Source organism: Erpetoichthys calabaricus, chromosome 3 (genome assembly GCF_900747795.2).
Source record: "Erpetoichthys calabaricus chromosome 3, fErpCal1.3, whole genome shotgun sequence".
Taxonomy (NCBI): Eukaryota; Metazoa; Chordata; class Cladistia; order Polypteriformes; family Polypteridae; genus Erpetoichthys; species Erpetoichthys calabaricus.
This window is the reverse complement of record NC_041396.2, coordinates 314,884,890-314,903,611: the sequence shown is the minus strand read 5'-3', so window position 1 is coordinate 314,903,611 and position 18,722 is coordinate 314,884,890. Positions and strand designations below refer to the sequence as shown.

The window sequence follows — 18,722 nt, the reverse complement described above, 5'->3', positions numbered from 1 at the left end:
AGACCTGACACTTGATATCCGTGTGTTTAGATAAACCTCAGCATGTTGATTTCAAACACGTGAAAGTTCTTTGTGTCAAGTCGTGTCACTAATCCCAGACAATGCTGTGACTGTCCACTCAGATCCTAAATTTGATTCAGCTCATCGTATTTCCTGATTGTGATGTCTGTTCAGGTGAAATGCCATTATATGAACACACACAGCTGAAGTCATTTTGTGTTAAATTCCTTGACTTTGCTCTCTGGTGTCAGTTCTCGTCTCAGGTTTCTCCAGTCTGCACTGAGTTTTATTTTATTTATTCCCTTGACGTCTCTTCCTCTCCCCTAACCACAGGCTGACGAGTTGCAGGTTACATAATCCGCTCCACTGATGAAGTTGTTGGAAGTGTCTCCCTTCCCAGAGTTCTCTTTTCTGCCCTGGTGCACTAATATTGATTATCAATTTGTCTTTGTAGTGTTGATGCAACATGCAAGGAGAGCACAAAAAATAAAAAGATCAAATTAGAGACACTCTAACATGATTTTCTTTTGTTTTTTATCATGTTCTAGAGTATGTTGTAGAATAATTTATTTTTTAACTTATTAATGCTGTATGCTTTAACTGTAAGCGCACTTTCCATGGCGCAGCTCATCTGCACACAGAAGGAGGACGTGCGGCTGCTACAGGCAGAGCGCCGTTTCACACTGTATGAATATTCATATACATTTACATATGTCGTATGAATGTTTTTAGGATTAGATTTGAAATAAGATTAAACAGACATTTCCCTTAATACAGAGTAACAGACATATTTGTAAATACACTGCATATAAGACTATTGTGTGTTTGCTTTGTGTTTCTGAAATATCACGTGTGGCTTTTGTTAATGAAACACAGGCTTCCCAGTGAGTCCAGTTTATTGGTGTCAGCACATGCAGGGTGTGATGTACTCCACACTAAAACATGTCATGCATCGTCTAACTTGTTACATTTTGTTTTGCCCTTTTACACTGCGTGTTTTATCGAAGAAGGGTTTTTAGGGTGACACCCAACAACATGAGATATTTTTATTCACACCCCCAGATTCTTTGTTACGTAGACCTCACACATGTCCCCCATTTAACTTCATAATGACTTCAGCTGTGTGTAGTTATATAATGCATTTCACTTGAACAGACCCCACAATCATGAAATACGATGAACTGAATTAAATTTAGGATGTGATTGGAGAGTCACAGCATTGTTTGGGATTTGTGACACGACTTGAGAAAGAACTTAAATGTCAGCATGTTGATTTCAGTCACATTGTCTAAACACACTGATATAACGTATCCGGTATTTGTGAATGATCACTTAAAAAGACACTTGTGTTTAAATCCTCACTAAAGCATTCCTTATAGATTTGGTGTCGTCCATTACAGGAGATGGACGTATGAAGTGGAACTCTGTTCACAGCGGTGTTCATTTTTCTCTTATTTTTATCACCCCGAGGTATCCTGTATTTACCCAACTTGAGGAGGTTCTATTACAGTATATGCAAGCATATATAAATATGAGCGCTCAGAAAGAAATGGAAAAGAAATCCAAAGCTACACCCAAGCCTAGACAGGCATCAAGTCCAAGTCCAACCTCAAGGTGTGGCCTTACAGAGACTGACCTGGGAAAGACAGGCGAAAGCACAGATTTCCTGGGACCCCGGGCCACTGCACCGTCTCCAGTCCAGAGCAAAAGTGGGAGCGAATGTGCAAGTGATGCAGGTCACGATAGCTCGTCAATTCCATAAGATCCATTGAAACTGGAAATGGCCTTGCCTTCCACGTTTTCATCTACTCCTCGTGAGTCGGGAGCATCGGCTGTAACAGGGCTTGTCACTTCATCTGCGGAGCACAAAGGCCGAAACAATCTGTCTGAACTGAAGGTAATGATCACTGCAATGGCCACCGCTCAAGACTTAAAGGAGTGCAAGAAAGAAAGAAATAAAGGATATGCTTAAGACAAACGAGAAGACAAACAAGAATCTGTGGCAGGATATTAAAGACCAGGAGAAGTGTGTAAATAATCACTTTGAGGCAATAGTACAGACTCTTCAAAGGACCTGTTCCATAACCGATCATCATTGACAAGGCTCCTCACTCTTACAGCCTCCATGAATGATCCACAGACCACCACTTTGTTTGTTCTAAGGTCCTCAAGCCCCTGTAATGTGCAGTACAAGCAGTCTTAGACAATAGCGGTATCTTTTTTATCTCCCTTCTCACTGCCCATCTCAGCCTCATATCTTCAAATGCTCAGGAAATTCCCAGTAAATATAATCCCTCACTCCTGGTGTGTTCTCATTCATCTTAAACCAAGCTGTCATGGTGGTATCTCTATCTCTACTCTTATCCAATGTCCATACTTTGTTTTCCTCTCTAAATACAATGTGATGCTCCCCAGTCAAGTCAACTGCTAACTGCATTATTGTATGCGAATGCTCACAGATATCAAATCCAAACCACCACCACACTGCCTCGGAGGTGCTAATATACCGAGAGTTCATGAATTGCCTAATTTCCTCGTCATCAATAGTGGTGCCTCTCTAATGACAATGTTGACACAGTCATGTGCCTTATATGTGTATTTGAAGACGTACTTTGCACTCTTCACTGTAGCACAGATCTCTACGTTACTGGTTGTAATTTACTAACCACTCATTCTTCGCTGTCCTTCCAGTAATCTTCACTCTTCATCACTGCCTATTTTTCAGATATCCATCCACATTGGCCGATGTCTCCTCCTATTATTACTTTGGGAAATTTTTTGAGCTTTGACCCTCCACCATAAATGGTGCTGACAGATTCAAATGACCACATGGACTGTGGATCACATTTTTAACTTTGATCGCAAGACGGAGAGGGTCTTGTGCAGGGAATGCCAGCTCAGCACTTACCAGCCTATTGATAACATCATCTCTCATGGCTTATCTCCACTGCTGAGAAACAGAAGGATGTGTGCCTGACACAGACCTCTCTTCTCAAACTCAATAACGTGGACTTTGTCACATCCACTCTTTGTATCTGCTTCTACATGATATCATTTGCTGAAGCTGAAACACTCCTACATCTCCTTGTCTTTGGCCTCTGACCTGGCCCAAGAGATTTATAATCTCCTGCCACCGCAGATTACACATCAGTGTAGGTCAAAGGTCAGGTGGCCCCTATCTACACACCAATGAAATCACATCCTGATAGGAAGAATACAGATGTGCAATCTGTCCAGGGGTCCAGGGTCCTTCTGGTCTGTTCTGTTTATTGTTAACATTCCTGACTCGTATCTAACTAGTGAGAAATAAAGAGCGGCTCCCACAATTTTCACCAAAGGAAGCGTTTGGTCTGCTCATTTGAAGGGTGGGATATGACGGGTAGGGTCTTAATTCCAAAGTAAATTTTGGTTGTTCTAAAATAAAAATGCTGATAATACAATTTATGTAATTGTTCTTTTCAAAACACTGAAACGGACATTACAAGATGAAACAGAATATTACATATCCATAAATGATGGCAGTACTGTAGTTAAATATTCTGTGAAAACATATTTAAAGAGATGACATTATCTTTATTAACATTTTATGTGTAAAGACTTTAACACAGAAACACAGTACAGTAGGTACTGTACTTATGTCTACTTTGATATTATAAAGTTTAAGTTATTATATTGTACATCTCTAACAACATGTACTGAACTTTATAAAATGTCACTATGAAAGTTTTTATACTTTTCAGACACTTGGTAATGTACAGTGGTAAGAACTACAAGGCCTTGACTGGCAAGGTGAAGACAATTAATGGAGAACCGCTAAGTTGTACCCGTGTGAAAATGTCCTCTACGTCAGACTTGCTTTCTCATGTGAACGTGAAACTACGTGAAATGAGGCGGCAGAGCTAATCACAGCCCAAGATGTACAGGTGATTCACAAATGAGTGTGTTTGCCAGAGGATGGACTGCGTCTCTGCCCAGGGTTGGGTCTGGTCAGCCATTTCAAGTGGCTGGGAAAGAGTTGTCCTGTCACTGCAATGCAATTGTTATAATTGACTTGTAAAATGTGACAAATGTCCTGGATTGTTCTGATTGGGACTTGTGCTTAATAACTGGTGCTGAATGCTGTATGGCTGAGGAGATAAGAAGATCAATCTAACAGCATTATGGAACCACCTCAGGATGGAGAGACATCACAGGGCACAAATGTCCAAATAACTTCAGCTCTAATTGGGACCAGTACCATTAAATAATAAATACAGATCTTCAACGGACAGAGTACCATTTATTCAAAGGAAAATTGGGTGAAAAACTATGAATATTTATTCTTTGTAAGTAGAACATTGCAACATTTGAAACATTTTGACGAGAACAGGCCATTCAGCCTAAAAACATTGACAGTCCTTTCAACATTATTCCTCCAGAGTAACATCAGGTCGAGTCTTGAAAGTCCCTAAAGTCCTATCCTCTACCAGCCTGCTTGGTAAATTATACAGTAGTGTGACAATAATTTAGAGGTAGCAAGAGTTTAATATTCTGGTTTGTAGTGCATGTTGAAAACTGTAAGCATTTGTTTAAGAAATGTCATGAAGAGAGCTACTGAAATGGTTAAGTAAATTAAAGATAAGAATGTGCTGGGAGAAGGTTGATGTAATACACAAAATGTACCAGGAGCTGATTAAGAGATCAGCAGATGTCCTGCAAACAACAAGGGTGGACTGTTGTCACATACGCAGGGATTTTAAGGGCAATAGCAAGAGACAGGAGAAGAACAAAAGTGTACAAGAATAAATGTTTATTTGGGTGTAAGTGAACGAACCGATCAGAGCAAATATATGCGTTAATCAGCACTGTTCTGTAAATTCAGTTCTTTATAAAATAGACCTCTGCCCTGATTTTAGTGACCATTCTGTAACAGACTGCTGTGATTTTTGCTCCCTCTTCAGCATTTATTGTAAAGAAATAAAAGACACAATGAACAAGGTTCCTCCTGCCTGGTGCCTGGTTCCGGTCTCAAAGAGGTTTAATCAAACTTGTCCTATCGTAGAGGTTAAGTTTCTTTCTTTAATTAATGTTTATTTCTTCCACAGTTTTGGTGTCCAAACGTGAGGTGGTTTGATTCTTGCTGGAGAAAGACACCCAGCAGAATGGGGATCTCAAGTGAAGCGAGACAGACAAGATAGCTTCATTTAGTAGGACTGCACCCAGCAAACGTTAGGAGGGGCCCATTGATATCTGCATGGGACTGAAGACTCTGAAGGACGCGACTGTAGAACCTACTCAGGTACGAGAAGGCTTGTTCATTTGTTCATTTACACTCTTCCTGTGTTTTAGACAGATCAGCAGACATCTACACACCACATCATGAACTTCCACTTCCTGTAGTTTGATACCCGATGTCTCATGTGGTTCCTGATCAAATGCTTTATGAAGACTGAATAAGTAACATCATTTCAACAGGTCTGATCATATCTTTTTGTTTCTTCCTCAAAGAATTCCAGCATATTAGTAAGACATGACCACCGTTGACTGAACCAATACTGATTTTTCAGTAAAAGTCCTGTTTTTGCCATGTGCTGCTCAAGCTTCTCCTTAGTAATTCCCAGCATGAACTTTCCTACGATTCATGATAAGTCTACTGGCCCATAGTTACTTGGCCAGTTTTTTATACCCTTTCTATATAATAAGATAGTATTTGCAAAGCATCTGCACTGATAGACCAGAAAGAAAAAAAGAGTTGCCAGCTGCCTGTAGCAGAACTTCAAACAATAGAATGTGCCAGTCCCATGCCACCGCTGCTTGGCACAGCAAATCAAAGAACAGGAACTCTATGAGAGCATAGGGATCAGAGCTGTAGACTTGGTGACTGTCTTGTTTTGCGCTGGTACTTTAAATTGGTACATTGCTGGTTGATCTTCTCAGTACTGGAAGTTAATGTTTGCATTCCCACAGGGTCTGTGATGACTTGGGTGGCCGTCTCTGTCACTGTCTGTGGTGCATAGTGAGGAGCACAGCAAGCTTAATCCAGCACAAGGTACAATGAAAACATGCAGAACAAGCAAGTCCTTCCATAATATTCTCATTATGGTCACTTAATGTACCCCTTGTGGGGTGTAAATCCAGGTGGAGTACCAATCAGGTAGTGACATGCGTGTTTACACCATAAATTATTCATCATGCGTGAAGCAGATCAGTCAGCAGCGCAAAGTGTGACGTGGAGTCCACTTAGAGTACTGGCCATGCCATCAGGGGGTGACACCTCCATTGGTGAGTTACTGACTGAGGTGTTCTGAGTGGCAGTGATACACTCCTGGATCTCATGTTTCCACACAGGACATGACCCAGGTGTCCCACTTTAGTTTGTCACAATGTGACTTTATATGATGACAGCTTGTATGTTGAGAGCACATCACTGTAGCTCATCAGTATACTGTCGTGTATTAAGACTTGGTGTGTAAACTCAGCTGCGTCAAGTTCATGTTAAAGACTTTGTGAAGACACCACAGGCCTTTCACCGTATCCTTGAGGAAACACAGTCCAATGTGTGGGGTCTGAATAAGTCACAGCTGTCATGGTGGGCTAAACCTAAAAAGAATGAACTGCAGGCGTTCACAGCTGTATAAATGACTGTGCCCGCTGGTAGAGATGCTATCCTGAGTGGTGGGCTTCTTGTTATATTGGCCATGTTGTTGCTCATCTGACTGTTCACTGGACCACCCCGATGACTGCGGTCCTCCAAAACTGCATGACATGTTGTTACTCCATCAAGGGGTTTGTTCTCAGTGTTGTACCTGATATCCCCTCACAATATTTATAGACATGGCCCCCTGTACACCAAACGTAGCACAAGGGGCTGCAGGCTTTCAAAAAGAACGAGCAGAATGGCTGACATCTTTATTTAGGACATGCTGTGAAGTATTTTTAAGAGCATTCTTGCCTGTCTTAGTAATGATGTGTTGATTGGACCCTTTATACGTTTTATATTCGTATTTCAAAGCCACAGGAAGAACAGCACTTGTGCCTCAGGCTTCATCAGAGACAGAAGTTCTACAACTACATCATCGACTTCAATTAACCTCGTTGCTTAAACCGTACATCCATCCATACATTATCCAACCTGCTATATCCTAACTACAGGGTCACAAGGGTCTTCTGGAGCCAATCCCAGCCAACACAGGGCACAAGGCAGTAAACAAGCCCCGGGCAGGGCGCCAGCCCACCGCAGGGCACACACACACCCACACCCCAGGAACAATTTAGAATCGCCAGTCCACCTGTCCTGCATGTGTTTGGACTGTGGAAGGAAACCCATGCAGACACAGGGAAAACATGCAAACTTCATGCAGGAAAGACCTGGAAAGCGAACACGGGTCTCCTAACTGCGAGGCAGCATTGCTACCGCTGCACCACCGTGCCGCCCCTAAACTGCACATTTTTAATGTAACACTTACTAAGGGAGACATTGTGGAAGATGATACTAATTCCTTACAATAATGTAATTCTTACTACTCCTCCTGGCATTAATTGTGAACTTTCATTCAAGTCTGAAGTGTACTGATGAAGCCTGAAAGGTCTTTATTGTGTAAGAAACTGGAAAGTGGGGTGTGTGTTTTACAAGAGGTGTGTAAGAAGTCCTGTAAGCGCAGGTGTGTTCACAAGGCCACATGTAACTGGGATAAGGTGAGAAACCTGTGTTATTAAAAATCACATGTAAGTAATCTGGAGTTCTCAAAGCTCTCCAACGTCAAACTGAGCTAAAAAGAGTTCAACGCCATCATCAGCCACCAGAAACAGAAGCCTGTGATCATTTCTTGTGTTTCTTAAATATATTTAAACAAAGGGACACTTTATGAATGTGTTCTCCTGGGCTGTGTGATTGAGCCCTGCATATCTTAGTACAGACTCCCCTACAGATTCACCTCCCAGCACACTCACTGACTGCATCAATGATCTTAAGCTATGGATGGGAAATAACTTTCTCAAACTTAATGCCAATAAAACGGAAGTGTTACTGGTCGGCCCAAACTCCCAACTTTCTAAAGCATCCAACTTCTCTGTTTCTGTTGATGGTCCACTTGTCAAACCTGCTCCTGTTGTCAGATATCTTGGTGTTTTGTTTGATTCCTCACTTAACTTTGAGCTACACATTAGGTCTCTTTCCTAAATCTCATTCTGTCATCTCTGTCACATTGCTCGCCTCTGTCCATTTCTGTCCTTTCATGAGGCTCAAACTCTGGTTCATTGTTTCATAAAGTCTCGTATCGATTCCTGCAATTCCCTCTTCATCGGCCTCCCTAAATCTACACAGAGGCTACAGTGAATGCAGAACTCAGCAGCCACACAAAGCGTTTTGCTCACATCCCTCCTGTTCTCTCCCAGCTTCACTGGTTACTGGTGCCATCAAGGATTAAATTCAAGATTCATCTTCTCACCTTCAAGACCCTACATAATCTTGCCCTCCTCTACCTCACTCAGCTCCTTACACTCCTTGTCGCTCTCTCAGGTCCTCGAGCACCAATCTCCTTACTGTCCCACACACCAGACTCTCCACCTTGGGAGGGCAGGCAGCTCCTTCAGTGTTATGGCCCTTCAACTCTGGAACTCTCTTCCTCAGTCTCTCTGAGTTTGCTCCTCGTTCTCTACCTTTAAATATCAACTGAAAACTTTCCTCTTCTTTTGTCTGTTGTGTATTTTTTTTTTACTGTATGTAAAGCGACTTTGGGTTTGTGAAAGGCTTTCTATAAATGCAAATTATTATTTTTATTAAAGGGGCGTCATACCGGCATGTGTGTTTCTTGCCTTTGTCACACACATGTGCATGGGAGGCAGCTAAAGGGCTTGAGTGAAGGCAGGTCCGAGGTATACCAGGATGTGGCAGAGTGCACTGACTCTTTTTCTCCCTTCCCTGTAGACCATTCACGGGAGATCCCACCTGACTCTCTTGACGTCACTTCTGGGACCGAGGCTATGGAAGAAGACCTTGCCGGACTCTGCACCCTTTGATGTCACATCCAGGCTCGAACCAATGGCTGAAGACCATGAGCCCGATCCCTATGACCTCACTTCCTGTCTTCCCCTTTAAAAGCCTGCACCTTGTCCCTATTCCCTCAGTTCTGTCTTGGACTCAGTTGTATGCACATCAGTGCAGTATTTCATTTAAAAAATGACTTTTGCAGCCAGGAAACCAATTACACGGGTGGCTGCCCCAAACCTTTCTATGACTCTGTGTTGAGTTTGTGACACCTTACACCCACTGCTGCTTGGGTAATAATAATAATAATAACTGGGAGGGATGCGTGTGTACAAAGTAAAGACACTCGCAGGCTGACAGAGTGCAGTGGACTTGTGCAGACTAGAAAATGCTCAGGTTATTCACTGATAAATCTACCTCTGATAACGAGACATTTACATGGCATTTTAGAGACCAGTGATCTGTGAATAACCGCATTATTGAGGTGCATGGCAACACACTCACGGCTACAGAAGAAACTTGTATACTGAACATGTGTGAACAGTTTGATAAAGGCCTCCATTTGTTAATTAATATCGTGGCCTGTGGTTCATCCAGAATTAGAAAGGGTAACACTTGAGTTTAGTTGCAATATTTAGGAAAAAATGAATTTATTACTCATACTAGCTGTGTGTGGTCTTCAGGACAAAAAGCAACCCAATGACTCCCCAGCAGTTTTATTATATTAGTGAAGTTACAGAGACGTCAGCTAACTGGGCCGGGCAGGTCGTGTCTTATCTGAGATGGACGTGTAGTCGAGTGCAGCTGTGGCACAAATTGAGCGGGACAGACTGGAACCGGTCTCAGGTAAACGTATGGTAGCTCGTTGTGTGAATGTACAACATGCATGTAGCACAAAGCTGAGTTTGTCTGCTTGGGTTGAGTGAGAAGTGAGGGGCATGCAAGTGCTGAAAAACGTTAAAAGTGCAGGCATACGCCATCTTACCAAGGGCAAGTCACACTTGTATAAGCTTCTACATCTTCACACCAACTCCCATGGCTGTGGTTGATGCGAGCAGAGTGGACTGCTCCACACAAACACACACACACACACACAGGTCTTTCATTTATATGTCTAACACTGCTATGTACCAAAACCTTCATAATGGCTTCTTTTGGCCTAAATAACACTTGTAAAGTGCCAGTAAATTGGCTCTGAGCAGCACTGGGTGCAGGACAGGATGGAGTGTCAGACCACCACTGGGCACATCCTCAGCTCATTTTAAACCACTGATTTAATGTGCTGCTCGCTGTTATGTTCAAAGAATGTTAAACTGTCCATAAAAACAAAGAAACAAACAGCAGTTACAGGGAGAAGAAGCAAACTGCAGAGAGCCAGCAGCTGGACCACCGTGGAGCTGTGAGGAGAGACCACTTAAGGCCCTGAGCGGCTCTGGACAAACAAATATAATGAAGACATTTGTGATTTGATGAACTCATTAGAGAATAAGGAACTGAAATGAACAAATAAATGTAATACTTCAAAGAACAGCATTGTGCACAATTCTATAGAAACAGCGGAACTTAACACTAGAATTACCAGAGCCTACGAAAAAACTCGTATATCCGGCCCACCTTAAATCGCTTCTTAAATCCGTTCACACCTCTCCGCCAGCATCCTTTGTCCTCTAAATGTGCTGATAAAAGACAAGCTGCCAGCAGCCGGCTATTCCATCCCCCCACCGACTTAGAACGTGAGTGAAGTTTTCCCAGCTCACGCCTTGATTGATTATGTGGGAGTGAAGTGGAGTTTTACAGTGGAAATAAGAGATCATTATTCTAAAGTAATCTGTGTAAACACATTGTTAAAACAGAAACTTTGTCATATTTTAGTAATAAATGTTACAAAATGTAGTAGGCATAAACTATAGAATGTGTAAAGCCCGAGTTCCAAAGATCAAATAAACACTTTCACAAAAGCTTCAAGGACAATACAACAGCCTCCGTGGCGTAGCGTGTTAAGATTTGCCTCTTAGAGCACAACAGCTCTGCCGCCTCTCAGACCTGAGTTCGATTTCCCGCTAGGGATAAAATGTTGCTTTTTTTTTTTTTTCTTTTTAACCTCAAACGGACATAAAATTTATAAATTGGTATGCACTGTCAGTTAATGAGATCGTTATATTTTCATGTGGGATGCTCCTTTTAAAATATTTTTTTAACAATTGAGACTGCAATTAACAGGAACAACTGTCCTTATAACTGTTATTTTTAAGATCCATAACACACAGACAGACGACCACTGCGTAATAGAGAGACAGACAGGCAGAGATATATAAATAAACAGGGAAGCCACATGTACTGAAAGAAAAAAAAAGATCAACCTGCGTTGTTCCTGTAGCACTGAATGAGCTCGGGGGAGGGGTGATGTTAGAGCGGGTGGGATGGAATAGCCGGCTGCTGGCAGCTTGTCTTTTATCAGCACATTTAGAGGACAAAGGATGCTGGCGGAGAGGTGTGAATGGATTTATGAAGCGATTTAAGGTGGGCCGGATATACGAGTTTTTTCGTAGGCTCTGGTAATTCTAGTGTTAAACCTTTAACAAAGGAATTACATTTGGATGAGAACTCTCTTCCTGTCATTACTGTTTAAAATATTTTTTATAATTGTTCAAAACTTTTACTTATTGTTAAAAGCACCCTTGACTGATTTTGAATCATCTTTATAATTCTCCATGCTATTCCATCTAATAGGGTTGCTGCAGTGAAATATTTTGTACAAACTGCACACACAATACACATGTAGACATTTTTTCTGCATTTCATTAACACAGTACAAGTTGTCTCTTTAGCAGTTTTTAAAGAATTAAAGTGAATTCCTTGTAAAAATACTCCACACTTTCAGAGGATGTCCCCTCAAATGACAAGTGCCTGTGTTTACATATCATCAGCCAGGGCAGGAAGAAGTGGGTTCAGTTCGCTGGGAACTTGACGTGACATTATTCAGGATACAACGGTCAATCACTGCTTCTGCAGAGGGAGGACGAGAAAAAGCATTAGGCAACAGCACCAACCCCTGGTTGTGAGTGTAATTACATTTATATGGGACTTGAAGTTGTCTCCTAAGCACATGTGTGTGACATGGCCCACCCAACCCAGACCAATTGGGTCTGGTAGCCCGAACTGTGAGGCCATATCTCAGAGAAAGCGGATCGGCATTGACATGGAGGGAACTGTGGCGATCTAGGACTTTGAATTTAAATGACTGAAGGTCCAAGAAACATCGAGTGACATGTTGGTTTGACTATTTGTGCAGAGCCATCCACTATAAAGTTGCATGGTCGATGACTAGAGTGAATTCATGGCCATGCAGGTAGTACCTCAGCTGAAGAATAGCTCACTTATTCACCAATACTTCCCTTTCCATAGCCGCATACCTGGTTTCAAGGTCCAATAGTTTCTGGCACAGCAACACAATGGGGTATTCTACACAAACGACACTCTTGCTCAACACAGCACTGACCTGTGTCCAAAATGTCAGCTTGGACAATAAAAGGCAGAGAAAAATCCAACAATACAGGTGCAGGTGTAAGGGCCTGTTTCCATTTTTTCACCCAAACCACTATATTAGGAGCCCTCTTGTTTGTCAGGTCTGTCAAGGGCATAGCCCTCTAGGAAAAATGAGGCACACACCTGCAGTAGTACCCCACAAATGCCAGGAATGCTTGTACGTGCTGCCTGGTTTGTGGACAGGGCCAGTTGAGTACAGTATTAACTATGGTACACTGTGGTTGAATTCTACTACCTCCCACCCTATAGTGCAATTATTTGGCATCTATTGATCCAAAATAATCTTAATGCCACTATTATATAGTGTGAGGAGCACCCCTCGACCCTGCTGCATGTGTTCCATGTCATTCTCGTAGGCAGCACTATAAGAGTTGTGGGTCATAGCTCTCTGTTCACCAGACATTAGAAGGTGGCCGGTGTCCTGTGTAACCCAAATGGGAGGACTCGATACTGCCAGTGACCACTAAGGGTGCTAAATATTTTTTTTTTTACCTTGATGAATTCCTTTAAGGGAATTTGCCAATACCCTTTTGTCATGTCAAGGGTGGTCAAATATCATGCTGTTTTGAGTTGCTTGAGGAGTTTGTGCACTCACAACATCAGATATGCATCGAAACAGGAAATAGGCTGACATATAGGACTGGACCAGGGACTATAACTTTCCTCAATCATTCCTAGATCCAACATTTGCTTGACCTTAAGTTTCGCTTCAGCTCATTTTGCTTCCGGGAGTGTTTATGGGCGTTCTCAGACAACTACTCCTGGGTCAGTTATGATGTCATGTTAAAGCAGAGAGGTCCGAGCAGGACTTTCATTAATCGCTTCTTGGATGGACAGGATATCTGTTTTGAACTCTTGGCATTGTTTGGGTTGTTTAACCAAATAGTCAACCAGCCCCTTCCTTTCCTTAATTTTACAGCACCCTTGCCAATGATCCAATAATTTGGAATAGGAAGTGGAAGAAGCTTGACCTGATCTCCGAGAGCAAACACTAGGAGCATCTTACCATGGTTATAGATTTGGACGGATTGCGCATGTTCCATATAAGCTCTTAGTATTGGTCTGATTTTACCAAATATATTGCATAATTGTGTGACGTATTTGAAGATATTTGTGGAAGGGGGCACCTCACTTTTCCATCCATCTTTTAATATATGCAGTAATCTCTGGGGTTGTTACCCATGTAAAAATGAATAAAGTGAAAAAACTATAGAGGTTAGTGGGACTTTCTGGCATACAGATAGCAAGAGGGGTAGTAACTGATCCTAGTTAGGAGCCCTCTTCTTTGTCAGGTCAGTCAAGGGCACAGCCCTCTCAGACAAATGAGGTACAAACCCACCTTGAGAAGCATTGTGCATCTTATTAAGCCGTTCGACTAGACCATCAGGCTGAGAATGGTACACTGAAGTCTTAAGGTGTTTGATTTGGAGCAATTTGGCAACCTTCCTGAACTTCTCTGAGGTAAACGACCTGCCGTGGTCGGTTAGGACCTCCTTTGTGATATGCGTGATGACCCCTACCAGTGCCCATGTGATGCTTCTGGACCTAAGGGGATATCCTATGGATACCATGTAGCACAATCCAATTTATGTCTTCGGGCTGAGAGTCTGAGAGGGTCTTCTATGTCCACACTGATACGTTCAGAAGTTCATACAGTATATCTATCAGAGGAATGGAACAAGAGGAGCATGGTCTTTTCTAAGAATCTATCGTAGTTGACATGCCAGACACGAAACACAAAAGTGACGGATCTCCTCATTAATTCTCTGACAGTAAAATCAAAATGTTATCCTTTTGAGTGTTTTCTCAGTTCCAAGATGGCCACCCAAGAGGTTTGTGTGTGCTAACTCACAAACCTGCTGCCGGTAAGATTTTGGTACCAGCAACAACGACCTCAACTCACCCTCATGTTCTGACAAATGACATAATAAATCATTTTAAAATACAAAGTAGGGTTCTGGTGGCATGGAGTGGGTGGTAGACTGTCAGTTAACTTAAGTAAATTGTCATTCCACTGTTCTCTTTGAAAAGACGCTGATGTTTGTGGAAATTGACATTGAAATTCTGAGAGCAAATCAGGCCTGACCTCCCTGGGTGGAGTTATTGCCAACGTCGGTTCACTCTTGGCCTCAATAGCAAGTACATGATATAAAACATAATAAAATCACATTACAATGTGTCATGCTTGTCTTTTTTATTTTGTTCTCTCCTTGTGTGTTGCATCAATACATCCAAAAAAATAACTCGTCCACATTAGTGCATCTGGACAATAAATAGAATTCTGGGAAGGGAGACACTTTCAACAACTTCATCAGTGTAATGGATTGTGTAACCTGCAACTCGTCAGCCTGTGGTTAGGGGAAAGGAAGAGATGTCAAGGGAATAAATTAAATAAAACTCAGTGTAAAGTGGAGAAACCTGAGACGAGAGCTGACACCAGAGAGCAAAGTCAAGGAATTTAACACAAAATGACTTCAGCTGTGTGTGTTTATATAATGGCATTTCACCTGAACAGACATCACAATCAGGAAATACGATGAGCTGAATCAAATTTAGGATCTGAGTGGACAGTCACAGCATTGTCTGGGATTAGTGACACGACTTGACACAAAGAACTTTCACATGTTTGAAATCAACAAGCTGAGGTTTATCTAAACACACGGATATCAAGTGTCAGGTCTTTGTTAATGATCACTTAAAGACACTTGTGTTCAAATCCTCACTAAAACATTCATTACAAAGAAATAAAATATCAGAACACACGACTGAGCGCACACCTCTGTATTGTGTCGTTAGATTTGTAAAAGTCTTACCAAGATAACTGAACACTTTCTGAGCCATTGTGCTCTACAACAACCAGCAGCCATTTGACAAATGAAAGAGAAAGAAAATCTGAACAATCTGTGATGTGACTATCAAAAGGAATAAATGTGGTGACAGGCAGACAATTACTGACATACAAATATAATTCATTTACATTTAAGTTTCTCTATTTTTCTAGAATTGAGCACAATGCTGTTCTCTGAAGTATTAATTGTGTTCTCTATGAGGTGAGCAGCTGCGGCTAATGAGACTTCACAAATATTAACAAATGTCAGTCTAAAGCAGCAAATCCTACATTTAATTGTGGACATCAAACCTCATCTGACCTTCTCAGTCGTCCATTTCAGTTCCTCACAGTCACCTCAGTGTCATTTAGTGAGCCAGCAGTGTGAGGAGTGAAGGCCGACTGCTCCGTCTGCACTTGTCTGTCATCTGCTGCCTTTGTGAGGAGGAGTGCAGAATAAAGTGCAGGAATAGGAAACATGAACTTCACAATAAAATGAAGTGTTTAGTTTGATACAAAAGTAAAACAATAAAGGAACATTTCATAGAATTTGACTCTCAGACAAATCCCCACCCACCTGACCAAAGCTGAACAGAATGTCGGCCGTCGTCTGAGCTCAGCTGTGCAGTTTTTAGTTGTAAAATCTGAAAGTCTGTGCAAATTATATATTAAAAGATTTTTATATTTCCAGATATTAGGTAAAATTCAGCACAAAATTTAATTTATGTTGAAATAAATAATTCTTAGCCATAATAATGGAAACAGCAATAATCATTTTACATTTTACTGAAGTGTTTCTATGAATTGCCAGGAGTCTCCTACATTTACAGTGCTGTTTATTACACATTGAAATAAGAAGAAGACTTATGAAAATAACTATGGTGAAATAAGTAATAATCATAAACAGTGTACACTCTACATGAATAAAGTACAATTTAACAAAAACACCCTTCAAAAAAACAGCAAATAAGAAATGATTGTATTGTTAAGAAATATGTCAGAGTTTTGTACTGTTAATATGAAAAAAGAGGAAAGGAATAATGTACAAATAATTAAAAACAACTAATCTCAGATAATTAAATTTTTTATTTTCTTTAATATTTACAGTAAATTGAGCACTGAAGAAGCTGGACTAAATATTTTACAATTCAGGATGATTTTCAGTGCTTTTCTGAACCAGGAATACATAAAAGCATAAAGAATTGGATTAACTGCATAATTCACTTCACTGACCAACACTAAGACATTCCTGATGAGTTGTGTAATTCGGTTATTATCATCAGTAAAAAAATTGTACACATAAAGAGGCAGCCAGCAGATAATAAAAGCCCCCACGACTATTCCTAATGTTTTTGCGGCTTTTCTTTCAGACGGTTTTGATATTTTACTGTCACTCAACTCCTCAGTTTGTCTCTTTTCTATCATACAGTTGATGGCTCTTGAATGGCTTCTTGCAACTACAAATATTCTGATATAGAAAACAATCATCAGTGAATAAGGAATAAAAAAAGTTATAAGTAAAATAAAAATGGCCATTTCATCATAAGTGTATACTAAACAATTTCCTTCACATATCTCTGTTATAAAATTACTAAGACATAAACCTATGACTATAATTAAAACTGCAAACAGCCACACTACAGCAATGCTGACCTTTACAACAGTTAAAGTTATTTTTGAGCTGTAAAAGAAAGGATGGCAGACAGCAATGTAGCGATCAATGGATATTAAAGCAACATTATATACAACTACAGTATTAAGAATATTCACAAGTCCATGATACAAATAACAATAAAGAACTCCAAAGTACCAGCAAAGTTCAATAAGGGTAACCAAAGAAAAGGGCAACACAAAGAAACCTGATAAGAAATCGGCCGCTGCGAGTGAAAGGATCAGAAGATTAGTCGGCGTGTGCAGCTGAACAAAATGAGAAATAGAAATGATGACAAGAAGATTTCCAAAGACTGTCGAGAAAAGTAACAGACACGAGAAAGTGTAATAAAGTCCATAAACTTCAGTTTTAAAAATCAGTGTATAACAAGATGTATTACTGTGAGGATAACAACGTCCAACTTTTATTCCATTCCACTCCATGTCTGTCCCTGACTGAGCCGTCCTGCCTGCACACTGAGATGTTTATACACTGAGGCCCTGCGACTGCCATATTCTCTCAGCTGACGTAATTCACATGAGGCAACTCTCTGCTGTGTTTGCTTCACAAATTCTCTCAGGATGTTTGTTTGTTCATTTCAGTTCTTACTCACTAATGAGTTCATCAAATCTCAGATGTCTTCATTATATTTGTTTGTCAGGAGCCGCTCAGGGCTGCGGTGGTCTCTCCTCACAGCTCCACAGTGGTCCAGCTGCTGGCTCTCTGCAGTTTCCTTCTTCTCCTCTGTCTGCTGTTTTTGTTTTTTTGTTCTCAGTCACTTTGACTTTCTTTCCTCATCACAGCGAGCAGCACATTAAATCAGCAGGTTCAGATGAGCTGAGGTTGTGCCCAGTGGTGGTCTGACACTCCATGCTGTGCTGTGCTGCTCAGAGCCCCTCTGACACCTGTGAGCTGAACCTGCATGGAGTTTGCTGGACCACCCTGTGCTCAGGCCCTTACACACACACACACACACACACACACGCACACACACACACACACACACACACACTCGGTCCAGTCCTCTTTAATTCCCTGCTCCACCTTTGTGTTTTCCTGACCCAGTCGGTGTGTTTCTTGCTCCTCCTCACCCAGCGAGATCATCGACTCCATCCTTGTCTGTCCTTTCTGTTGACTGTTTGATTGTTAAGCTGCTCTTTGTGTGTTGCTGACTGTGTCACCTGTGGACTCGGAGTTCGCACCATGCGACACTCTGGGCCCTTGTATTTCATGAACTAACTGGACTGATGTTAAGAGGGTTGGAAGACACAGACATCAAAATATAATTGGTGAAAAACAACAAGTGATTTTTTTTTATAGATGCTCCAACAAAAACATAAAAAGGTGTAAAAACAAAATTGCGAAATCCAAATCAATAGAGTGCCACTAATTTAAATTCAGTCAAGAATGACAGTCACAGATAGGAAAACAAATAAAGCACAATGGCAGACAATACATATCTACAGTAACACAGTCAATAAGGGGGTATGACTGTACAAAGCCCCCCTTCTCTCCTCTAGGACTTTGCCTTTTCCTCTCCTCTCCCCTTCACATTGTGGCTGCCAGACACTCGACCCTGTCATGAGTGACCACCTCCAGATGTCCCTGCACCGGTGCTCTATGTCATTGTGGCGCCCAATCCCTGTTGACGTGTCATTGTTCCTCCACTTAGGGGCACACAGTGATGCTGCTCACACTGTGCTCCCCCACCTCTCTGAGCAGTGCACCATCAG

General features: G+C 41.4%; 1 protein-coding gene across 1 annotated transcript in view; it reads right to left on the bottom strand.

The window, feature by feature from the left end:
- Positions 1-17,880, bottom strand: part of LOC127527253 (trace amine-associated receptor 13c-like) — a 322,587-nt gene extending 304,707 nt beyond the window's left edge. The window contains exon 1 of the mRNA XM_051925363.1: positions 17,198-17,880. Coding sequence (XP_051781323.1) covers positions 17,198-17,432 — 235 coding nt within the window. The 5' untranslated portion in view covers positions 17,433-17,880. The remainder of the gene's footprint in view (positions 1-17,197) is intronic.
- Positions 17,881-18,722: the final 842 nt, after the last annotated feature.